General features: G+C 31.3%; 1 protein-coding gene across 1 annotated transcript; it reads left to right on the forward strand.

Annotated features, from left to right (window-relative positions):
- Positions 1-1,496: 1,496 nt before the first annotated feature.
- LOC137933500 (kin of IRRE-like protein 1) lies at positions 1,497-26,638 on the forward strand. The gene is made up of 13 exons (XM_068777459.1): positions 1,497-1,554; positions 1,988-2,109; positions 9,897-10,046; positions 10,731-10,914; positions 13,311-13,505; positions 15,213-15,407; positions 15,492-15,563; positions 15,637-15,757; positions 16,492-16,632; positions 17,824-18,008; positions 18,762-18,917; positions 19,009-19,107; positions 26,490-26,638. Exons 1-13 carry the CDS (start codon positions 1,497-1,499, stop codon positions 26,636-26,638), a joined length of 1,827 nt encoding a protein of 608 aa, XP_068633560.1.
- Positions 26,639-27,285: the final 647 nt, after the last annotated feature.

Here is a 27,285-nt window from a genome sequence, read left to right on the forward strand (position 1 = left end):
GTGAGCGTCTATTGGCTGAAAATAAGAAGAAGAAAAAAAACTTGATAGAACGAGATATCTATTGATAATTATTTGAATAAATAATTATAACAGTTAACTAAAAGCTGTTTGGAAAAAAAAAGAGCCTACAAATGTTTTTATTTAGATAACACGGTTTTAATTAGTCAACGGTTTTATTTTATTACATAATGTAATATATATTATATATATATTTTAAGCTATATTTCCTGACTTTGTAATAATAAAATAGTTGATGAAACTTTTATATCAATATACTATTTATGAAAATATCTAATGGAATATTACACAATTTTTTTTAACAAGTTCTTTTGTGGTGTTATTTCTGTTAAAGATTTAGATAATATAGATTCGACACTTACCTTTAAATTAAGGAGGGGGACGTTACTATTTAAAAACACAGTTCTAATGTATAATTTAGCAAACATTTGTAGTGAATATTATATGTAATATATCAACTGAATTTTATCGTAAGTTATAATATTTTTATTTAATTACTAGATATGGTAAAAAGTTTTGTAAATAGTAAGTTAATTAAAAAAATTAGAGTACACGTATTTTTGTTGTTTATTTATGATTTTATTTAAAAATCATATGTTTATCATACGCGTGTTAAATAACATTGTATTATTTTTGATAATTTCCTTGTATTAAAAAGATTTTCATATCTTCTAACAGTACAACTTTTATAAACATATAAAATTCTGAAATGGACATTACAATGGCCCTTCCTTTGACGAAATCGTTTCTTCAGTATCCAAGATTATTAAAGACAAGTGTTCGTTCAACTAACATAGTTGCTACAAAGACAGTAAAAATATTCTTTTTTAGAACAAAGAAGTATGTAAACTTGATATAACTTTATTATTTAACAGCAGTGGTAGCCCAACGGTAGAATATTGAGACTTGCGATTGTAAGTAGTGGGTTCGATTCCCCCGGTATAAAGTCTTATAAATTCAAACTTAATGCATGAATTATATAAGATTGCAGCTGCTCGCAAACAAGTTTCCAGAGGATGAGCAGCATATCATAATACCACACTGCAATCGCCAACCCACACGCAAATCATGGCGAATATGGTATAACTGCTTTTACAGATATTTTTGAGGGAGACCTACATCTTCATCATATATATATATATATATATGTATGTGTATATATATAAATATAAATATATATATATATATATATATATATATATATATATATATATAAATATTTGACGATATTATTTATATCTTAATTAACAGCTCTTGATCCTTTAATTACATTCATATTAATTATTTTTACGTTGATGATATAAGTTTTATCATGTCTATGTACAATGCCTTCAACATAATTTACTATGTGTGCTTCTGGACATAGGCCTCTCTTCATAAATTTCATACAGCGTTTTCCGATAACCTTACCGAGGTCATCTATTCTCCTAGTGGTTCATGCTGACCTTATAAATCAGTTGTCTCCACTACAAAGCGTTATGGCCCTAGCGACCAACTGTTCTTCTGCCACGTCAACCTGCCAATCCGATGGAATATGTCAGTTACTTTCGTTAATCTACTGTACTGTAATTACAAAACCTTTGTACGAAAAAATTTAACATATACAACTTAAAATAAAAGAAACACTTAAAATATTATATCTGTTGATATAAGCTAAAAAATATAGAAATGTGAAAATAATAATTAGCTGTTTGTTAAATTATTGACGTAAATTTTTTTTTGGAAAAAATATGATATAGCATGACAGGCGGGTTGGTGATCGCAATGTATTATTAGTACTATAAGACTCTACCACTGGACTTCCACTGCTCTTAGTATTTATTTCGTTTTCATTTAGAATTTGACGCAGTATTGATTTCGTTACGACTAATCGCTGCAATTGTTCGTTTTCATTTTAAAGACAAAATTGTATTGCAAGAGGTTCTACGAGCATGGAATCATCTTTCTCAAAATTTTAATTTTCTTTCAGTTGCTTTACAGCAGTTCCTAGAAGTACCTTCGTATACAGAAGTAAATCCGGATGAAAATGCATTGCTGAGATGCCGCGTATCTAATAAAAGGGGAGTATGCTCGTGGCAGAGAAACAATAAGGTAAAAAACTTCTTTTCTTAATATAAAATTAATTTAAAATTTCGTTGGTGACTGTACAAGTTTTGTAATAATTCTTTATCAACATTTTTATCATATTTGTACCATTATGAAATCTATATATATGAATGTATTTGTGTCATCTAAAGTGTTGCTGAAAGCAAACCTCGTAAAGAACAGCTCGTCTAAAGCGAAATTTTTTAAAGTTTTCATTAACACATAACAGATACAAACAGAACAAACATATCAAGGACATAAATGATTTTTTGCAAACGATAAGTAGATAATACCCCTGCCAAAATATACACGTGTATCACACCAAAAATATGGTTTACCATAAAGCATTACATTGAAAGTATAATCACATTATTACTAAAATTTTGTGCCGAATATAAAACTTATTCTTGTAAGAAAAGCTATTATATCTTCAATCATCTATTAGAAGGCAACTAATAGCTTTTGAGAGTAAAAAACCTGAAGGATCAGCTTGAATTAAATTCGAATCCACTCTCTAATTTTTAGACCACCATAATTATTTTAATCAAAACATTACTAGATAAAACCCACCTCCAAAGATTTATATAGGGACTAGTTGGAAGCGGTCTGCCATCTGCATCTACTTATAACCTTTAAAAGGTTGACTGTCCACATTGTGGGAGGACATCCTCACCTCTACTACACTAACGGGTCTGTGGTCACCACTCCAAAACTATAAGATAAAAACACAATATCTAAATAGCACTGTTATTACTTTTATATCGAAACACGAGTGATAAATTTAAAAGGTTCACTTTAATTATTGCTAATTAGATGAAATAAATTTAAGTTTGTTTTTTTTCTTGAGTGATAATTAATTGAAAATTGTTTAAAACTTTATTTAATTGCTTAAACGATAGTAAGTTATGAAGGCGCTTCGATATCAAAGGAGGTTGTCCGTTAACTATTTCGTATCTTCGTAGTTGCCGGTTAGCAAATACTCCCGCAGTCAGAGAACTGATATTGACCTTTCATTTTACTGTGCAAACCATTTTATTACAGACTGTTTCGGGTAGAATTCAACATCTTCCATAACATTTGTTTATAGAGTTCAAATAGCCAAACTGCGCTTGCCAGAGACCGTTTAAAATTAATATGAAATGTATGGACTCGGTGTTTAGCATTAGTCGGTCTAACATCTCCTGAGGATGCACCGTGGTGAAACACGTGTAGAGTAGATTAACGGTGGTAGTTGTGTTTCGCATTTTTTACCGCATTTATCAGCGAGCGGGCGGACGGTGCACTTCATTGCATGACTACTACTGCATAGGAAGTAGGTAGATATTAGTTCCTTTCTTAGTTAGGATGGACTTCCGCGAGGTAACGCTTGATTCTATTAGAGAGATGTATTTAGTCAAATCTACAGATACAACATAAAGTATATATCTCTTTTCTTCATAAAATAATTTCAGATATATGGATTTAAATTGTTATCAAGAACTATGACATCGAAGGCCTCAAAATCTAGTTGAAAGCGTTTTGTATCCATAGTCTTTCGATTTTGTGAAGGTGGTCTGTCCACCTTGTAAACGTTGGGTAGGCATTCTCAGCCGCGTTTGCCCGTACAAGATCTCCACTTTAGAACTTTACATTCCTAGAGGCTATCAACTTTGAGAAATATGAAGCCTACCCACTGTCACTTCAGTTTGCTAACCCTCTGGGTTATGTAATTTCATTTCTTTCGTACAGATCTATTCCTAATTCGATCTCGCGAAAAAATCTCGAGAATAACCATGGCTGCACAAAGCGGATTACAATTTAACCTCCGTCTCAGGAAACAGGTTTATTCTCTTCCTATGTTCTCTTTTTTTGATCTAAAGTCACATGAATTTTTATCATTTACAGATTCAACGGATTTGAACGAAAGTGCGCAGAAGGTTTTAAATCTAAATATCGTTCATTTACTAAGAACGATATTTAGGTTCGATATCGGAGTAATTACGGATTGGAAGAGACAGAGGCTTTCGTTCTATAGTGCAAATACTTTTAATTGCGATTTTTAGTGTAGTAGTTTTTTCATTCTCTCATTTATAAAAAGTAGAATTTAGAAGTAAATAGAAGTAGGAAACAAAGTGAGCCTTTTTTAATGACATTTTTCAACTTAAAATACAAGTAATAGGGTTTCTAATACGTTCTGATCTATATATATAGTCTACAACAAACTGCGCTTCTGCTTGTTTTGTAATTATTTCTACAAACTTCAATAACACCGTATTTGAGAAATTCATTTCAAAGCTCTATTATCACAATTAACAAATCTATTTCACAGTAATATGGTTATTTTATTGTTTTCTTTAGATGAACTTTTTAAGTTGACTAGATAATATCTGGTTTAGCACTATTACACAAGAGTTTTCTTATTATAACTATTTTTATAAGAGTTACTTTTAAACAAAGTATTTGTGAATCCACACATAGAAACCATTGTTTCTATAGTTTTCAGTATTATTTGTTTCTGTGTGTAAAACCGTACACTTAAACTTTATTAATTCTTACCGTATCGGAAATAATGTATATTTTGTCAGCTTGGTGTACCACCTTAACAAGGTTCATCTAATGTATAAAAAGCTCATTTAGTATTTTATTAAAAATACCAGACTGAATAAAAGGTGGAATCTGATAAAATATTCGATAGGAATTCCAACCCTGGAGAATAAAATCCACGCTAAAGGAGAATTATGAAAGTCTACAGTAGCCGGAATGTAGAATGCTTTTTATTTTATATAGAAAAATAATAGTTTATATTCAAGGTAATATAAACATATTTACAGTTGTACCGAGTAGAGGTAAGTAGTCTAAAGGTTGAGAACCGATTAATATAGCATGGGTTATTAGGTTAAATATTATATATATATATATATATATATGGAGCCTCAAATAGAGTAAAACTTATAAATATTTTACGAAACTTTATTAATAACTACCCATGCCCGCGATTTTATTCGCGTGGAATTCAACAAAAAATATATTTAGTTAATTAAGTTTTTACTTTTTGTATAAGAATTTTTCTAAAATAAAAGTAGCTTAAGTTATTCTTTATTACATCAGATACCTGTCAGCATAGGTTCCCTCAAAATCTGTCCAGCCATTACAGAGATTAGCCGGACTAAACCAAAACAGCTTTTTCAGCTTTGATCGGTGGTCATTTTCGATTAACATTTTGATTCATTACGTAAAACCCTTTTTTTATAATTAGTTATAGAATAATATATTAAAGAGGCAAAGTCGATAAAATAAATTCATTATAGAAATGCTCGTGGGGTCGCAAAAACATGTTTAATGTGCTGCAAGCGACCCGCGTGTTGATCATCCCTGCATGATATTTTAGTCTAGTGCGCGAGTGTGTACGCTGCCTATAGCTAAGTAAAAAAGTTTATCATTGCGGTAATCGAATTATATGCTCACCCAAAGCAATTTTTAAGTGGTTGCTAACTTTTAATAAGTCATTCTACTATGAAGTAACGTCCATACCATCCGATGGACTATTCATGCGTACACCGCCTGTGGTACACGCTGCCTGATAAAGCATTCATGCGTGGGTTACATGTAATACATATCTATGAGCCATTCAACTGTGGGCTATTGTTTGTACAACTATCGGAAACATTCCTTTCCTCTTCTTGATACAGGTTTTAATGTATAGTTAAATTCTAGATTTTTTAATAACATACTTTTTGAACTCTTCGAATTTTTGATTCACCAAAAATTTATGAATAGAAACAATTAATTTTATTCCTACAACCGGCATAAGTAAATTCAATTGTTTCTCCCTTCATTAATTTGCCATATCATTCGGGCGATACAATGTACAATAATTTATTGTTCTCTAGAAGACAAATATATCTAAACATCACACAAATTATTGACTCGGTGTTTGGCACTGGTCGTTATAACATTACTCCTGAGGATGTACCGTGGAGTGGTAAAATATGTGTGGAGTGAATTAACGGCATTTGTGTTTCGCATTGTTTGCCGCACGCTCATTTATCAGCGGGCTGGCGGACGGTGCACTTCATAGCACGACTACTGCTGCATATTTGAAGTAGCTAGATATTAGTTCCTTTCTTAGTTAGGATGGACTTTCGTCAGGTAACGCTTGATTCTATTAGAGAAATGTATTTAGTCAAATCTACAGATAAAAAATAAAGTATAAATCTCTTTTCTTCATAAAATAATTTCAGATGTATGGATTTAAATTGTAATCAAGAATGATGACATCGAAGGCTACAAAATCTAGTTGGAAGCGGTTTGCATCCATAGTCTTTCGACTTTATTATTAGTCCCTTTCTTAATCACACAAATAATGTCAACAAGTACTAAAGCTAGGTCGTTGTCACGAAATAACTATATAAAAAAGATTATTGTGACTTTTTATGCGGTGGAAATAGAAGTGAGACGTAACAGGTGGTGCAGAAGGAACTTTATAAATATATATTATATACTTCATCGTTTATGGACAACTAATTCCGTATATATCTACTTCATAAATGTCAAAGCACAGTGCTATTTGTGCCCACCTGTAAAAATTATGTCACGTTCACATTATGGTATTACTACAACTTGCTGAAAGATTTAGACTTATCAAAAGCGAACACCAGTTAATTTCAACGGACTTTCAAAGCAGCATTGGCAGAATCTTTGTCAATTGGGTTAGTTAGGGACAGGAGTCTTAACGGTGATGGTGGGCACCGATTCATTGCAAGAAGTCCTTCTGAAACCAGGACGTCAGATCCTTGTACCAAGCCTGGCCTCTTTTTACAACTCATATCACCCGAAAATCATACTATAAATCTATGCAATATTGAGAATTCATGTCAAAAATGAAGTCTACTTAAATCCATATCTCACTAAAAAAATTTTAATCCGCGTAAAGGTTACGGTACATAAAGAAACGTGAAATAAAAACTTATCGATAATAACGAGACGAAACAGAAAGTCAAAAGTCTCTTTGGGCAATGAACTCGTCCTTTTCAGTCATAACGGATTCCTTATTAAGTCGTTCACTTTGTTAAGACGAGCTATTGTGGGATGTTACGACTCCTCTCTACAGAGAAGGTTAGGGTTGAAAAATGTCTTTAAATCTTTTACGATACTAATTCAATATGCATAAAAGAATCATTTTTTTTTATAAAAATGTAAGCGGTTTTTATTAATTTGTGCATTTACTATTTAGTTCACACTTCACATTCGATCACTTGTCAGTGTAATTCTAATAAATAACACATGTGCTTAGTCTTGTTATAAAAAGCAAATACATTTTTTTTAATTTACATAATATTTTTTAGCATTAAATTATGTTAGTTTAACATAAAACTATTAAAAATTTATAAAACCTTTTTGAAGTGTAGTCCATTGGCAGCAATACAGTCATTTGAACACTAAACCAGTCTTTAATAGCAGCTCGCTCCTTTTTTATGTGAAAATTCTTCACTACCAATCGTAGTTTATTTTTATAGATTGTTTTAAGGACTCCAAATTATCGTAGTGTTAAGATCAAGCCTTACTCTCTGAAACTAAATCATTATCCAGTCGATTAAAACCAGGATTAGATGACGGTCAGTCTTCAGCTCTGATGATGTACAGAAATATGATGAAATATTATACCTTTTGAGAAAAATGTCATTTTAATTCAATCCCTATCTTAAGACGTAACAATCTAAAATAATTTTTATTTTTGTCGGAAACTTATTATTGATTATTCACAGCGATGTAAAAATACATTGTCGTTAAAATGCAGTTAATAATGTTTCATAGCTTTGATGTAACAGAATACTGAGAAAATTCTCTTGGAAGAATTTTGCATATTTCCCTAAGAATCTCGAGCTGAAAAGTTACGAAGCAAAGTCAATCCTTAACCGTCCAGGTATAATTGCTTCATTATGAATACATTAATGTTTACAATTTATGTAATAATACCATTGTGCTATACTATTCATGTTAGTTTTTAACATATTCATTGTCGACTGGATTTAGACATACGTTTTTAGATAAAAAAAATTGCCCAAAATATTTATTAAAATAATGAACAAACATTTTATAACAAAACATGAAACGCATGCTAACAAACTCAATGCTCAATCACTTACGAACTTAGATTAGAACCGATTTCAACGCCTAATATATGTGTAGATATTTAACAATATTTATATGTCTGTATATACATATCATGTCATATATGTGTATGTATATTTGATTATTCTGTGTACTATAATTATTTAATTAATTTGACACGACCATGCGCACTGAACATCACGGGCCTAAGAAAGACCGCATCTCTTCCGCAGTTCTGTCTAAATAGGTCTGCCTGCATGTGCAAAAACAAAACATACACATATACGAATACCATTCCGTTCGAGATATCTAAGAAAAAATTATATCTGTATGTATATTAATAAGTAATATGATGTTTTTTTTTGTGTATACTTCCATAAGATATGTCACTATAATTATTGTGTGTAATAACTCTATTTTTATTATTATTATTTTACGTCTTTATTTTACATTTGTAATGCAACCATCTTTCCTAAATGAAATAATTGTTTCACGATATGTCATACGCTGTCCTTTTATTCTCTATCAAAATTCTCGATAACTTTTTATAATCAATTAATTTTATAAATGAGAACTTCGGTAAAAAGCTTCAAATATTATTAGAAACATTTTTAAAAATAATATTATTATAGTAAACATTTTAATATATTTATTTATAAATATTAGAAACACAATTATGAAAATAACTATAAAATTCAACAAGCATAATTATTATAAGGACTGTCATTATAATAATAGATGACTGCCTGACAAGAGCATTTATCTTTTGCTAATAAATAAATAAAAATAATAAATAACCAAATAAATCAATTGTAAAATATTTAGTAGTTAATAGAAAAAATCAATAATAATTATAAATCGACATTAACTTTTATGTTTAAATGTATACACCGGTAATTTGAACCCATATCAATAATGACAAATACTAATCTGCTAGCCAACAGCTATTCAATTTGATGAAGTAAATATATTAATTAACTGTGGTATTATTAACATCACATATTCCTAAGTTATTAACTAAATAGATTAGCCAATTAGCTGAAATATCAAATCGGAGAGTAAACGTTCAACTCCGATTAAACTTTGCGGACAATTCATGCTACCTCACTTCGTATTTGGTAACTTGATCCGATTATTGTAAAGAGATTATATGTGATATATGTTGTTCTTGATCTTTAGTTATTCCACGCGGAGAAAGAATAATTTATTGAACAATATTTATAATTGTTATTGGAAATAATTTTCAATTTTCTGCAACTAAAAATATACATAACAATAAAACAGAATTATAACAAACACTTTCCTTAAAGATTCAAGAGCGGCTCTTATCTACTTCCATTCTTAATTTGATGAATTATAAGTTTTAGACAGTATGGCGTCTCTAAATTGGATAAAAATTTGAAATCTCTGTAACAATCCATTGGCAGTGAAGAATTTAAAAGAGTGTGTGTTATTAATAACTGGTCCCAACTTTTAAAGGACTGTATTCCATCCATCAACCAATGGAAATAATTTTAAATGAGCCTCATAGATTTTTATGTTATTACAATAAATAACTAACACGCTTTACAACCATAAAGTGTACGGCTACGGCTGTAACGATGATGATAATGGATGAAGGATCCCTTATCACTCGAAGAACAAAGTGAAGTACACATTTCTCTAAAATAAAACAGTTATTACAATTTGACTTTTATTTTTAGCCTGTAGGTATGCATCGAGGCAAGTACGAATGGGCGACCCCTCGTACAAAAATGAATGGCGACTGCACTATTCTGATTCGTAGTGCCAAGCTAAACATGGACAATGGCAATTGGCAATGCCAAGTAACTCCCAGCAACTTCGACATGCAGGTTATAAATGTAAACAATATTATAATATTTTATATATTTATTCTCATTATACACTTGTACAATTAACGAAATTACGGAATTTTATTAAAATATCGAATTACATTTAAAATAAGACTGCTTATTGGTTTTAAAACGACTCCAAAACAATATTATAAGAATATTCTATATATTTATTCTCATCATTTAACTAATATTTAAATCCCCTATCTGCAATTTAAAAGACGTTTAAGGTGGTTATCGCTCGCCATTACAAATAAAATATGAGAACGTTGTTATTGTGTTTAAAAGAGAAATTAACTATTATCAAAAACGTTTATTTATTTTTAATCTATAATAAATAGAAACATATTACATTTTTATTATATAGTATAGGTATTAAAAAACGAAGAATCCTTGATAATGCTTTCTGTAAATATATATTAAAAAAATATTCATATTTGTACGATTATATTCTCTACACTCGAAGAGTGAACAAAAAATAAAAAAATAATATACAGTAAAATATGTAACCTGTGTTTTAATTAATAAAAGGATTTACTACGAGCATGCTCTCTCAAATTAATATTATTATAAGACAATTACATATATCTATACCTATTTCAAATACAAAAAAATACACAATGCTATACAAAAATATCCAACTGATGTGTAAGATGTAAAAGATTAATTAGTAATCTATTTTAGGACGCGCTCTCTAGCCCTCCGGCAGCTCTAGTTGTACGAGCTGAACCAGAATCACCGAGGATTATCTTCAACGGAACCTTGGTTGAACCCAATCAGAAAATTATGTTGTCAGCTGGAACAAGAGCTACGGTCGTCTGTGAGGTCAGATATGGAAACCCACCTGCTCACGTCGAATGGTATCTAGGTAAATATTTCATAATAATGCGCTTTCTGCATTGACATTCTCCTAATACTTAACAAATTCTTATAACAGGTTGTCAAATATCTCCCTTCCACTTTTTTGCTCTTTATTCAATGCTTTATAAAAAGTGTTACAGTGATCGGATTTAGTTCAAATATGCGCCGTTTTGTTCGATAATCTGTTTCCATCTAGACGGCAACTTCATAATACCTCCCTCGTAGAAGCCCCCCTCCTTATTTGCGAAGAACTCGGACAGCAACTTTTCACAAACCTCTTTTGAGTTCAACTTTACACCACCAAGGGCGTTCGCCATGGACAGGAACAGGTGGTAATCACTTGGCGCTATGTCCGGGCTATATGGTGGATGTGATAAAACCTCCCATCCGAGCTCCCGTAGCTTCTGACGAGTCATCAACGAAGTGTGTGGTCTGGCGTTGTCCTGGTGGAACACTACACCCTTCCTGTTGGCCAATTCTGGACGCTTCTGGTCGATCGCCTGCTTCAAGCGGTCCAGTTGTTCGCAGTAGATGGTAGAATTAAGCGTCTGGCCATATGGGAGCAGCTCATAGTGGATGATTCCCTTCCAATCCCACCAAACACACAGCAAAACCTTCCTGGCCGTCAATCCCGGCTTGGCCACTGTTTGGGACGATTCACCGGCCTTCGACCACGACCGTTTTCGCTTGATATTGTCGTATGTGATCCATTTTTCGTCGCCAGTCACCATCCGCTTCAAGAATGGGTCGAGTTCGTTCCGTTTCAGCAGCATATCGCAGGCGTTGATTCGGTCCAGAAGGTTTTTTTGCGTCAAATCATGCGGCACCCAAACATCAAGCTTTTTTTTATCCAGCCTCCTGCAGATGGTTTAAAATGGTTTGGTGACTAACTCCCATCTCCTCGGCGATGCCACGAGATGCCACATGCCGGTCTAACTCGATGTAGTCCATGATTTGCTCGGTATTTGTCGTCACAGGCCTTCCGCCGGCTGGCTTATCCATGGTGTCGTTTTCGCCGGCTCTGAATCGTCGAAACCATTCCTCCGCGGTTCGAAGTGATAGGGTACCATCCCCCAAAACACCATTAATCTCACGGAACGTTTCTCTAGCGGATTTGCCTTTAACGAAGGAAAACTTTAAAATAGCGCGAATTTCGGCGTTAGTGAACTCCATGTTTACACGTCTATAACTGTTGAACGCAATATCCAAACTAATAATGCATAGCGTCGTTTTGTAGGTTATGTCAAGACCTTTCAAATTATGTATAGTATTGCCAGATACGAGCTCTGTAGCGCTTTGTACATAGCCGCGAAATTCAAAAGACAAAAAGGCGGAAGGGAAATATTTGACAACCTTTTATGTACATTGTAATAGAGCAAATAAAAACAAGAAACATCACAAATGAAGAAATTCGCACATGAACCGATCTAGTACGAAAAATTGCTATTCAGAAAATCGCAATGTTTATTAAACAATTTTTTAAAAGACATTTATAAAGAAATTGGTACACGATGATGGTTGCTTCGCATAACATTTTTATACAATACTATTTACGCGTCATAATTTAAAATCTCATATCAAGGAAGGTGACAGGTGCAGATGGTAAATATAAGAAATATAAATAAACACGTAACCTCTAAATTTTGTCTTTAAAAAGTTAACAAATCCATCATAGGTTTGAAAGTATGCATAAATAATAAAGTATGTTTAAAACCTTACTTTTCTTAATTTGGAATTTAAAATTTAAATCATATTATTAAATAAATATTATTATAGAATTTTATAGTTCTTATTTAATCGAAATATTTGTAAGATAATGGATACCTAAAATAAAGCTTGAAAACTTGGCATCGGTAAATAGTTATTAGTTGATTAGTATTCTATTACATCTCCTTTCTTCCATCAGACTACGAAACGCACGGATTCACGACATCCGTACAAGGTTAAAATCCCTTCCACCCGCACTAAACGTTTCGCTGCTACTTTTATAGTGCGAACAGCCAAGGAGTGAAACTACCGACGTCATTACTTTCAGTCATTTATAACTTAGAAGTCTTTAAGACAAAAGCGAATAGTTTTTTTTAAGCAAACATATATTGTCGTAGACCTCATCATCTCTTAGTACCAAGCGAGACAGAGGTCAAATGCTTCAACTACAAACGATTAATTTTATTTAAAAATATCAACTACTGGATTTCTGCCCCGCTCTTCTCAACTGATCAGTATTCCTAGCACGTGCTAGAATACTCACGCATTGACTACACTGACCTACTTGAATTAAGATGTTTTGAATTTCACTCGTAATTCCAGCGTGTGCTCGTGTTGTATTTTTTTGCATACTACAATAGTGCAATCAAATGTTCAGTAAACAGTTACTTTTAATTATGGACATGGTTCATTTAGATTCGGGACGCTTGACACCGCTTAGTCAAACAAATACATCGGAAATGGAGAAACCAGATTTGTGGACTACTCGCTCGATTCTGGAGATTGGGGCTACGAGATTTGGCTACGGAAAACAACTGGCTTGCCGTGCCTACCATCCCTCATACCCTGTGCCTCATTATCGGAATGCCTACGCTTTGTTAGATGTAACCTGTGAGTTAAAATTATATTTTTATTAATTACGAAATCTGAATCTAATAATAATAGTGAACATTATTTTTTAATTAACGATTTTTAATCTAGATAACTTATTCATTAAATTTTGTATTTACAAATTTTGTATTCGAAAAATCTTCGTTTTTCCAAAAACAACTTCATTTGTAATAAATGCAGTTATAATAAATGGATTTGGACGATGTATATCTTTCTTGCGACCGATTGCCGTTTGAACCGAAAGGTCCTCTATTGGCGACCGCTAGGCGATAGGCGCGGCATGAATAGGCACCCCACTAGGTAAACCAAATAGTTAAAGGTCGCAATAAGTCGCTGGATATGGGCATCACTAGGCTGATCATTGTGGCGAACTTTGAGGCCTATAGTGGGCATCTACCGGCTGATATGATGATGAGAATATGTTGAATATTATTTTCTCTCATTCCGAAATTTGGTAAAAAGCAGGCGAATCAAAATGTGCATGTGTTATGACCTTGTACGTATTCATGGTAAGAAATCAAATTTCTATTAGTACAATAATATAAGACAAAAAGACTTATTACCGCGGTAAACAAAATTTAATTATCGATGTATCAAATTTTCTAATTTACTAATTTTGGCCTTTACAATTAACTTTCGTTGGTTTAATAGAAGATAGTGCATGATCTTGTACCGAGGAATGTTGCATAACATTTTTTGACAGTAAATTCAAATAAAAATATATCTGGTATCCCAAGATCATTTCTGAAGCGAATGACACGATATACCAATACCAGATTCAAAGAGTGTTCTCGACGTAATTCTCAGCATATAAACAATATAATTTAAAAAAAAATAATACGCGCATAATTGTTATTTTTAATTTTTATTAAAATAAATATTTAGTCAACGTTGTTTTTGCATAATTTAAACTTAAAATTCAAATTCTGCCACCGGACACCCTTTTTTAATGTTACTATCATTTGTAGTTATATTATCATTAGTCATATTATTTATATTTTAAATCATAAAGTATTTTTCAGAAGCAAAATTAAACAAATTTAAAAATTGACTGTTGGTTAACAATGCTTTACCTAAAGGTTAAAAACAACATTACATTACTTTAATAAAGATATATTCACCTATTTCAATATTTATTAAATATTAAATATTGTAGGACAGTGTTTGGTGTTTAAGAATGTTTACAAATTAAGGACTCTATTTTGGAAGAAACAGATGTAGGAGTCGTTAAGGGTGTAGAGAAACGCTGCCCTATATATGTATTTGATTGGGACTCCGTCTTGGCCCAGCGTACCGCGAGCATTACTGAAATTTAATTGCATTCTAGTATCGTTTGCGTATATTGTTTTAAAATTGATCACAATGCGAAATACTTATATAGTCGTTTGTGAAATTTAATTCTTTAAAATTCAACGTGTGAGCTTAAATTATGTAATTTTGTTTTATTTTAAGTAAGTATATAGACACGTTGAGACTTTTTCAAAGACTTCACAGATCTAAGGCATTTATTATCATTTTAATAGACTTATTTTTACATCAATAAGATATATATCGTTATCATATATTGAATAAAAAAATAATTTGGACTTTAGATACTGCGGTAAAAGGTGCTTTTAGTTTATTTAGCTAATTTATAAATTTCGGGTGGTAACATTTATTTTAATATATTATTATGTACGAGTATTATCATTAAAAAATTTATTTCAGATGTCCCTTTAGTCTCCATAATTGGGGCTGAAAAAAAAGTTCTTGCGAATCTAGAGGAAGGTATTAGCACTTTGTCATTAGAATGCAAGGCCGATGGAAATCCTGCACCAAGTGTATGGTGGACGAAAGATGGACAAGAAATAATGTCCAATGGCTCTCAGCTCTTGATAGTGCCTGTGATGAGAAAGCATTCAGGTAGAATTAAAACGAAAAAAAAAATTTTTTTTTCTTATTTTTTAATTTCTATATTAATCAATTAAACTGTAATATCGTTTATAGGTATATACGGATGTCAAGCCAAAAACGACTTAGGTACATCCGAATCGGTTAAAATTGAAATAGACGTTAAATGTAAGTATTTATTAAAGTTATATATGTAAATTTTTTTTAATATCATATTTATTTTGTTTTCGTGCTGTTTTAGACCCACCTCGTGTAATTTGGGTTGGTCCGAAGCTTCGCCTCGATGTAGATCTCTATTCGCAAACAACTTTTGAATGCATTGCGAATGGGAATCCAACACCGTGCTATGAATGGTATCATTGGTAAGTTTCAAACAAGTGCAAGCAACAGTTCACTATTCAATTGCTAATTTTACTTGAAGCAAATAAAACTTTTTTACCTTTAAAATTCAAATGAATAAACACCTTCGTTATTTATTCATGTATTATTTCCATATTATGGTCGCCTGGTAAAAACTGCCTCGTGTATTAAGACCGCCCATTGTAATTTTTTCTTTAATATTGTGTAACTATGTATATATGTATATTTTGTAGCGTGTGCTATAAAAAGTATTAAATCAAATTAAGCTTCACTCGCACTTTTATATCCTGAATTATTTTTAACAAAGGTCACTCCTGTGTAAGTCATCACCAGATCGGAATACTGAACTTCCAAGAAAACCGGACAGAAACTTAACAATTACTCTTTGATGGGTCAAATAAATGGGATTGAATTAATAATATACTTTTAATTTTAGATTTAAAACTAAGATATAAAGGTCTACGATATCTTTTGGAACTTTATTCCATTTGCATGCACTCAGAATAACTTTGTAATGTCAGTAAGTAAGGTCATTACTATGATTTTTAATTTGTAATTGAATCAAAATGGTAAAGGAAAAGTAATTTAAACTAATATGGATAAAAAGCAGAAGTCACACAGTTCGCCAAAATCAAAGGAATTTCATTGACCGAATTGAGGTCGATGTATTTCCTACAGCTGAAATATTATAGATAAAAATGTTATGTGTCCATTAATTAATAAAGTGTGTTTCCAGTCCCAGAACAATGGATACCAATATGTGCTTAGATGGTTACATAATAGCGTCGGAAGCACATCTCTCACTCTACAACGTGACGTACTCGCATCGTGGATCATACGTGTGTATCGTCAAAAACCAAATTGGAACAAAAGAAAAGTAAGTTATTAACAATTTTTTTCTACATTGTAAAAAATGTGAAGGGTCAAGTAGTTAACAGATGTTTCTAGTTGTTACTTCTTTTTATTTATTGTATTTTTTATTGATATCAAACAGCAGCCGGTAGAAAATTAGCCATAGATTTGTAAAAATTTCGACATAAAAATTATCTATCCGTATAAAAATGAATGTATCTGTCTATCTGTATTCTATAGATTAAAAAATAACATTTTAAATCCCCGTGAAAATCTAGCAAATTATTAGGCTACGTGGCCGGGCAGATTTTCGAACATAACTTTTTTTGTAATTTTTATTATTAGTCAGAAATAGTGTGAGGTATGAAAACTGTCTTTTTTAAATTAAAAATATGAATAATTAAACACATGAGATGTAAACGCTTACACCTAGTTTTATTATAATTTTTTAATAAAAATAAATGAACTTAATAAGGATATTAAATCAACGTGAACAATGAAAACATACAAAAACGAAATAGATAGTTCACCGGTATCGTAAATAAGGAGATTGTACAAAATTTTGGATGATAATGTCATTATAAAACTAAGTTGTAAATAATTAAAAAAGGTGTAGATTTAGTAATAAAAATAAAAGATATGAAACGAAACCTTGTTATAACTAAAGTGTATAAGGTGAGAACAGCTCCGTCGCACGCGGCGAGGCCGTTTTGTGCCGCGTTTAAACGGTTGGTACTGTGTTCGCGTCGACTGCGCGAGTACAAGGCGCCACTGTTATAAAGATTAAAAAACGGTGTCATATTGTATTCATTGGGTTTTACCTCTATCGCTGGGCTACAACTGCTCAAAAATTAAAAAAAAAACGATTACTTCTCTCCAAGTAAAATGCATAAATTTATACGTATCTTATGTATGTTAACATGTATGTAAATGTAAAATGTATATTTTACTTGAAATATGTGATTTGTTTTTTTTTTATTAAATACCCCCTTTACTGCCCTTTCCTTCATGTGTCTCATCTCCATCCAAAGGTCCGCCTCTTGTACCATCTCTGCATAAGTTGTTTAACATATATTTCTTGTAGTTGTTATATATACTTTTACATGTATTTTTTTTAATTATTATTTTCGTGTACAACTAATTTACGAAAAAAAAACTGGTTTTATTGTACATTGTTTTTATAGATAGACCTAATTAATTTATTGTACGTTCGTAGAAGTCATCAGTCAAAGGCCATAACGTTGAATGTCTCTGGACCGCCTGCTACGAAGGACGTAGAAATTGTTCACGGATGGAAAAGTAACATGGCTCTGTTGAAAACGACGATCTGTGCTGAACCACCACCGAAAGCTGCGTATTGGGTTAGAGACAAATTGCGTTTTGACGTGCCTTCAGCATATGGTAAGTTATTATCTCATAGTCAACACAGCCCCTCCATTCAAATTACCAGACCTCCTCAAGAAAAAATCTAGGGCGGAATCTTTTGATCAGTTGGCCCGGCATTGTCCTAAACCTCAAGGCAAACAAAATTTTGTAAAATAAAAAAAAGTGAAATTATTGAATTAGGTGACGGAAGAACGGAATAGGAAATGGAATGAAAGGGTAAAACAGACGAAATGTGGAAAGTAAAGAAAATAATGGAAGAACTTAAGATGAAAGGATATAGAGTGTGGAAATAAAATAGAATGTGAAAAAATTTAATAAGCGTAACAAATGACCCTGTACTTCCACAAAATAGGAGAGCGAGAAGCCCCTTATAGCGGCGGCCATGTAAAAAAAAACCTCAAGACATTTAACGGTCTGTGGCGCTTGGGCAACGACTTGAAATAAAATAATGTACCAATATAATTGAGTAAAACTTCCAAATTATATTGTAAATATGTATAAATTTTAGCTGTATTTACCCATAAGAGAAAATTGTATAAGAAAAATTGTAAATAGTGATAAAACTATCGTGCCTCGTAGCTGGGAAAAGAAACATCCGTATCAAATAGTGGCAACCCTCTCCCAACTATCTGCGTTTAGTTAAAGCGAAAAAAAATATTGTAAATGAAACACTAGCGATACAAAATGAGAATTAATAAAAAAAAGTCTACACAGCTTAAATTTCTTTTTGATTTTACGTGTACAATTAAGAATGGTGTATTGTTTTAGATCGATATGAAGCAACCGAAAAAGAGTTATTGGACGGTTGTTATTTATATACTTTAATTGTTGAAGATGTTACCCCGGTCGATGAAGGAAATTATAAGCTTTACGTGGAAAATGACAAAGGAATCACTAATTATATCGTAACTATGTTGGTACATGGTAAGTCTTAAAATATATCACGATTGTATGTCATTCTTATATATGTTTAGATATTCGTAGAGAACTGAAATCGTATTAGCTTCTGTTCCAGAATCAACTAACGTGGCGCCTATGATAGCAGGGGTGCTTATAATTGCGACGTTGTCTCTCATAATAGCGTTCTTTATCGTGTATTGCCACAAGAAAAATGGTAAGTCAATCATTTTAATACCTTTTTACTTTTACAGATTAATATTTTTACCGGGGTAGGCTAAACCACAGGTATGTTATTTCTGGAGATTCTTAGATTTAGATCGAATAAATAGATCACATCTTTTATCAGATTAAGAGGCCGTCCTGCATATACTAGGAAGTATGCTCGGAAGCTGCACTAAGGCTCTGTAGTAAAGACATTTTTACCTTTATACTCATCACTATATCTTTAAAATCACAAAACTTATAAAATTTTTCTGGAAACCTTTCGATATCTTATTGGATATTAGCTAAGAATGAATTTTACTAAATTTTACCCAAAACGAATTTTTATGAATGTATAAAAAAGCTATTTTTTATGCTCTCATAAATTTTTCCCAAATTGTTTATGTTAAAGATTATGTTTTTATTATTATTTATTCTTTATATTTTATTAATTACGTCCACTAAAAGCAGTGTGAGATACGCGGACGCGAGGCTGCTTATTTCTTCATTTTCTTTTGTATTTTTCACACGAATTGTTTCCGAAGCCATCAAAAATAAAAAATATTAACTGGGCGCTAGTATCCACTAAACCGGAACTTGAATTTGAAAAAACTATGTTATTCATCGGTACTATCATTTTTTCAGTCATAGGCCATTTTAACATCTTTCGACATTGACCACCTTGATGGTGGACGTTCTATTTTGTTTTTCTGTGGTTTTTATTCCAAAACGTTACAATCCTAGTGGCCATTTATTACATGTTCTATTTGGTCTACCCAAAACCAGTTTAACTTACCGTTACACTATAACTTCGTTAAATAATTTCTATCGTCTACGGATCTCCTCCTTCCTGATTCAGTCTCGTAAATAAATCCCTAACATAGCCCTTTCTATGGCCCATTTAGTGTAGTGTGTTTAATTATGAAGACCACAAATGAGCGTTCATTTTTTATTATTAGTATTTAGCATTTAAAGTTCAGTGTAATATTTTCGTTTGAATTAATACAGTGATGTTTTTTCCCAGATCGCAAAGAGAATTCTGTGGTGTTTTACCGGTAATTATTATATTTTTTTATATTTAACTAAAGTAAGTTAATATTAATTTATTTTCAGCTTTTGAACGAATTAAATAATTATCGAAAAAAATTCTGCCTCTAAAGAAAATTATTTTTTCGTATAACTATTTTAATAATCTTCCAAACATAATATATGTTAATATAATTGCAAACAATTAAAAAAATATATAACTATTAAAACGCAAAAAATACAGTCACAAAAGAACTGTTAAATTGGTTCTATTTTCAAACTGAATAATTATACCGTGGCCTTCTAAATTTTCTTTCTTTTTCCTTAAGTCAGTACTGTTTAAAGCCGCACGGCAATTCAAATTTGCGAGACCGTTCATCGTAGCAAACTTTGAGGGAGGACTATGCCTTGCAGTCCGCGTCTATCGGCTGATATAAGATGACATAAGACTTGAAAATAATTGTCTTTTTATTCTATTTATCAGCACCAAATATTTTAAATAGATTACATATTTCTTCATCATGAATTTTATATTTATGGTATATAATTTTCATTTTACAGTAGCTCAACAAAATCCTCACGATCGGAAAATGAGTTCCCTTATAACCGTAATGCTTGCTGCATCGAGGTGAACAACAGACTAAGACGAGAGTACAACGAGAATTATGCCAACGATTATCCTTCCGCACATCCCTCTGGCTCCCTCTCTGACCCTTCTGGTACCCTTTAAAGTCTACACAGGTAAAACCAACTAGACATTAGCGAAATAAATTATAATAATAATACAAACCTATGTTTTTTACTACAATAGATATCAACGTAAAATAAATGTAAGTCCAAATTTATGCAATATTCTCTTCTCTATTTTTTGGCCCATTATATATGTATTTAAAAAATCTACTTGCAAAAAGGATATATATGCATAGTAAATATATGCATATTTTCTTTATTGTAGCACTCATAGACATAAAACTTTTAACCAATATTTTTATTGCATTTTAAAAATTTTCTAGAAAATATTTTATAAAATTACAACTACGAAAGGCAGTGGTGGTCATTTATATGTAATGCGGTCTTTATATGTTAATAAAAAAATAATTTCCATATATTGTTAAAACGCATATTTATGTGCGCTAGCGCAGCTCGAACTAGTCGACATTTTTTTATTATTTTTGTCAACCAAGCAAATATTGATTTAGATTGATAATAACTAAAATTAAATCAAATAAAATATTCTAAACGAAACATTTCCATTCTTATAGAAGTGAACGGAATTGTAGCACTCGTCCCAAGGAAAAATAATCGTGTACCATAAAGGATTTCAAATAAAATTTATACGATATACTATCAAAATCTTGTCTTGTAATTAAATTAATGAAGAAAATAATCACTCTTAAATACGCTTTACTTTTGATAGTAGTGTCAAAAGTATTTAAAATGTTGGTCGCGGCAGCTAGTAACATATTCTTATTGAATGTACAAAATACGTTTTATTTATTTATATTTTTTTATTATAATGCGAGAAGATAATGAAATTTAGCATTATGAAGTCTGAAAAGGAAATTAGCTTTAATTATTTTGCATTACGGGAACGACTTCCTTTATTTACTCAATATTGTTAATTTAACGTATGAAAATATAAAAAATTACAAAATATTTGTCATTGTAGTTCATTTGTAAGTCTTTACTACATTACGTTTCTCTGGTACTCCCCAGAAATTAGTTTTGCAAGGAAAAAAATAGCTCAAACGGCAAAAATATTTTCACGCCGTTTAAAATAGCAATTTAAATAACGATAATTATTTTAATGAAAGAGCTATTTTTAAAGAATATAAATCAAATATATATTTACATGCTCAATTATTAATTATACAAGTTTACTTGTTTTTATATATTAGTATAATTTAAAATAATAAACGTCTTTCTTATTAGTTTGTCCGTATTTATGTTACTAAGCACTTAACACATTTTAACCTTTTTTCTTTTTCAGCTAATAGCGTTTTTTTTTTAATTTCGCTCTCCCGAGGTTTAAGTGGAACAAATGGCACACTGCTCTACTACGTGTCAAACAACAGCGATCCTTAAAACTTCGGTGACGCATAATCGGATGACATTCTGACACATATTTCGTGAATTGTTACTTTGTTTATCTAAATATTTTGAAATTATAACAGATAAAAATAATATTAATAGATAAATCTGATCTAAAATCTGAATTTAACTTCAACTTAACATCTTTTTAGCTAAAAAAATTCTTAATTTAAAATTAAAAAAATATAAAACTGACGACCTATGAATTCTAACCGGCAATGTCGACCTTCGTATTTATTCATTAAATCAAATTATATAAAACTGTTAAATATTACATATAACATTCTGTTCTATGTGAGAGATATACTAATTGCAGAGTTTAACTAATGTTAATTGATTCACTATTCAGTGACATTTAAATTCTAGATAAGATATTGTTAAGTAATGCAATGGATAAAATAAAAGTCCACAAAAATGTTAAAAAAAAATATATTCGTGTTTATGATCGATTGTATTCGTAGTTTAGAAAGTTTAAAAACATATATTCTAAAATATGTTAATCCATAATAAATGTTACTCGAGCATCGAAAAGGCTTTTATTTCTTATTATTTTTCCTGAAACCTTTGATCAAGACGTTCTTAGTCGATCCTCTTTAAGACATTACATTATTATATTATAACTTACGTCAAAGAACCTTAATTAACACAAAACAAAATAATAAACAAAATTGAAGTACTACATAAAAAGGTAAAAGAAAACACAATCTTTTATGCAATTATTTCTTAATATCATCACGTATGATTTTTTAGCTTTGAAGAGTTGAGTTTCGTAATAGGTGTAAAAGATTTAAGATGAATATATTGGTCATTTGACAGCAAAATGCTCTAAAGTTTTGGCACCAATTTTTAGTCAACCTGCATATAGTTTTCACTGTGAAATATATTACATATTTTTATTTATATTGAAGTACGGCAGGCTATAAACTTCTGGCAGTACAGTCAACTGGAACAGACAGTAAACCATAATTAATTTTATTATGTAGTATTCTGTATTTTAAAGTGGAAGCCGTAAGTTAAAGTGAAAGAGGGCGAAACACATACAACACTAGACGATATGTGGTTGAAAATTACTATAAACTAGATTCCTTTATTCAAGAGAAGATCAAAAGGTAGACCAGCCAAAAGATGGATTGATGACTTCATGAAGATTGCGGGTAATTCATAATCAGGGTCCCCCAAACAGAGAGCCCTGTGAAATAAGGCTTATGTCGCTTCAGACAACCCTTATAGAAATATTAATGTCAATCAAAAAAGTAACTGCACTAAAAATTTGAAATACCAAACTATTGTATTTGTCGTGAAATGTAAGTATATCTTAATAAATTAATAAAAATCCACATTTTTAAAATATTTTTTCGCACAATATTATCATTACTGTATTTCATAATCCTGATACTATTGATATTTGAGCACTGGTAGCCGTGTGGAAAGAACTGAGACTTGCGATCGCAGGACGCGGGTTTGATTCCCGGCATACAATCTTATATATTTCATAATTTGTGCATTAATGACATAGGATGTTTATAAGCAAGTTTCCAGTGGATAGACTGAAGTATTGTGTATAATATATAAGGCACGCAGAGGATACTTATGTCGGATATATATATTATATTGGATTCTCGCTAGATTTATTCCTACCTACCAGACTACCGCTACTCGAATTATTAAATTATGTATATTTATAATATTATGAGATATTGTTTACACATAGACTACTAAGTTTTCGTCCTTCTTTTGTTTCCATACACTAGTTGTCTCTAGAAATTCTCTGAAGTGATGAGACGGCTCATTGTACTGTTAGTAATTTTCATGTTATTATAACTTTGTGTTGTTCTATCTGGATTTACGTGAACAAACCTTTATAAAAGTTTAAATATTGAAATAGAATTTATAGTAAATATAATAATTAAAATTTAAATAAATAAATGGATAGATAAACTTAAATGCTATCGTACCTACTGCCTACCGAAAAATCACACTGTAACGTGATCAAAGGCTTTAAAAAAAAATTGTAAAAGGCGACGTCAATCAAATGTCCAGCCGCGTACACAAAGCACGTGCCGGGCTGGTGTTACGTGGCAGACGATATACGTTGCTCGCTTTGTTCCTTTTACGAAAATATCGGTGCTCGATTTCAGTTTTTATACGGAAATTTATTTCTTTTTAAGTTTTTCCTCCAATTTTTTTACAGGAATCAATAGCAAAATATGCATTATTTATTTATTTATATACATAGATCTATCAGCGGCTCTTAAAGAATATTATAATTAAACATTAAAGCTTTAAAAGCCTTACGCTGCGCTTGCCGATCTGTGGTTTCGACACAAAAACCTTATAAGGTTTTTGTGTCGAAAACGTCGAACCTGATCGCTGGGTATATATACCCAGCGATCAGGTTTTTCGGGTACTATACCCCTGACCACTGCTTGCTAATTAACCATTATATTTATCATTATATTATATTATATTATATTATATTATATTATATTATATTATATTATATTATATTATATTATATTATATTATATTATATTATATTATATTATATTATATTATATTATATTATATTATATTATATTATATTATATTATATTATATTATATTATATTATATTATATTATATTATATTATATTATAATTATAACAATGACCAACGTACCAGTAACAATAGTCTACATGGGTTCCTAAATGTTAAACTTACCACATATAATCTAACAATCTTTTTTGCGATGTTTTCTCCATTAAATATATTATACATAATTATCACGGTGTTATATTTTTTAACTTGCAAAACGATCTCATGTCTTTATACCAATAAAAATATGTATCAAAAGTGACAGTCTTTGTCACAGATATGCGTTTACTCAGTTAAATAATCATGTATAACTGACTATTCATTTAACAACGCGCCGCAATACACGAATCTGCAGTATAATAATTAAGCGAAAATGAAGCAATAATATTAATGATATTTCACAAAGCATCACGCACACATACGAAGTTATAATGTAAATATAATCCGCTACACACACCAGTACGTATAAGCTGCAGCCAGACGCGTCGCCATGGCAACTGCCCGGGCAAAGCCAATGTAATACCTCCGGATGCTTGCAGGAGTTTCAAATGAAAATTGTGGAATTTGAGCCCTTTATTGTCGAATTGTACAGCTATCGGAATTAGTGCAACCAAATATGTACGTAGTTTTCGAGGGTAAAATGTATTGTTTTCTAATCAATGATTAGATAAAATTTACCACGAAATTGCTTTTATTTTTTTTATATTTGTGTAAAGAATAAAACAGTGATTATGTTCACATGTATTGTATATCTTACTCGGTTTACTAATACTAAAATTTATTTCAGTACAGTCAAATTATTATAGTATATAATATATTAAAAATTACGTAATAAGCTTTTTAAATATATGTGTATATATTATTAGAAATCATAACCCAAAAATTAATGTAAGACACTTTTCATGTATTTGGTTATATAATGATGGTACTTTACTTTTCGTTGACGTCAGTACCTTACGCTACTTGTTGTTTCATCTCTTGCTTGAAGTGTGCAACAGATGACTTTAAACGGAGTAAAATATTCAAGCAAAAATTGATTTACTAATTTGTTCGTATGCTCTTTGCATAGTTATAAAACTTGCATACTTATAGAGTTTGTATTTTTTAATGTTTACACAAAATCGATTTAAAAAGTAAAATATGTATAATTCATATTTCAAGTTGTGAACCAAATAAAAAGTTAATTATTTCTTTTCGTACAAAACTTTCGTTTTGTGTAGGATTAGTCTGACCTTCTTTGATTAATTGTTCCTTGATTATGCTCAATTTAAAAATGAAAACCTCCTTCGCTTTGGATATATTAATATTCTATTTATCTCTAGTAAACAGAAAAGGAAAATATAGCAGTAGAGGCTACAACTATATGGGATACATCCACGAAAAGCATTCGAACTAACCAGCACTGGGTATACCGCGAGATGTCGAACCCATAGTAAGGGCAGCAAGGCGCAGTTTAATATGCAAAGTTTAAATAAGTTCAATTAGAAATACAGTTTAAAAAAGGAACATATTTCTAACTTAAAACCAAACCGTACCGAACTAACCGCAAGAAATGAATTATTTGCACAAAAACCAATTCGCAATTGTTCGTTTTTTCTATTTTATTTAGTCCAACTCTGTATAAATTGTGAAAAGTAATTAAGGCATGGCGAGGAGACCTTTCCAATTGCAGTTTCAACTATTGAATAATCCAATTTGTACAGCGCGCGGACAAACTGAATGCCACGGAGAGCACAAAGATGCGGAATTAATAAACGCTCTGGCCAACGCTGGGGTCGAACTTGCACCCCTGCTTTGTAAACATACCGCCGGAGCAGCAGCCGTTCAATCGCTGTTTCAATGCGAGGCTTAATTTGAACGGGACAGGTAGAATTTAATTTCGATTGATGTGGCGTTGCGCGATATCCACACAGAGGGACCTTACAGAGATTCAAATCTATAGATTGATGCTTTATTGCAAAATATAAATTATTTTTTATACGTAAATTTTTTGTCCATATGTATAGGTGAATTATACATATTTTTCTCAGTGTTTTTGGTATTAAAATAATACTTTTTTGTGACAAATATTTATAGTTTGTTTCAGTTGCATTCACAGATAGCTTTTATTGCAGATAAAATCTATAGATAGAAGCATAGTTCTAAATCATCAACATCATTTTAGCCGGATTTTAAGAGGCTGTCCACTGCGGGATATACCTACCCTTTAGATTTCTAATAGAACGGAAATAGCTTGCATCCAGCATCTCCCGATGATTTTAAGAAAACAGTATGTCCACCTTGTGAGTGGACGTCCGATGCTTCGTCTCTACTCTCGAACCTTAATGCTAGTCTGTTCTAAGGGCTACGTTATATGTGAATACAAGGCTGTTAAGTTAATGGTTTTACAAGTTAATGCTTCCTGTTCAGCTCGAATTGTTTTCCAAAAAGATGAGTAATAAACATAATACATGTATCGCATCCCGTTGATATGTAGTGGTGAAGAAACACAAGGTAATA

The sequence above is a fragment of the Battus philenor genome, unplaced genomic scaffold, assembly GCF_028537555.1.
Source record: "Battus philenor isolate CCGP_79_NKW_IND1 unplaced genomic scaffold, ilBatPhil1.0.hap1 SCAF_13, whole genome shotgun sequence".
Lineage (NCBI taxonomy): Eukaryota > Metazoa > Arthropoda > Insecta > Lepidoptera > Papilionidae > Battus > Battus philenor.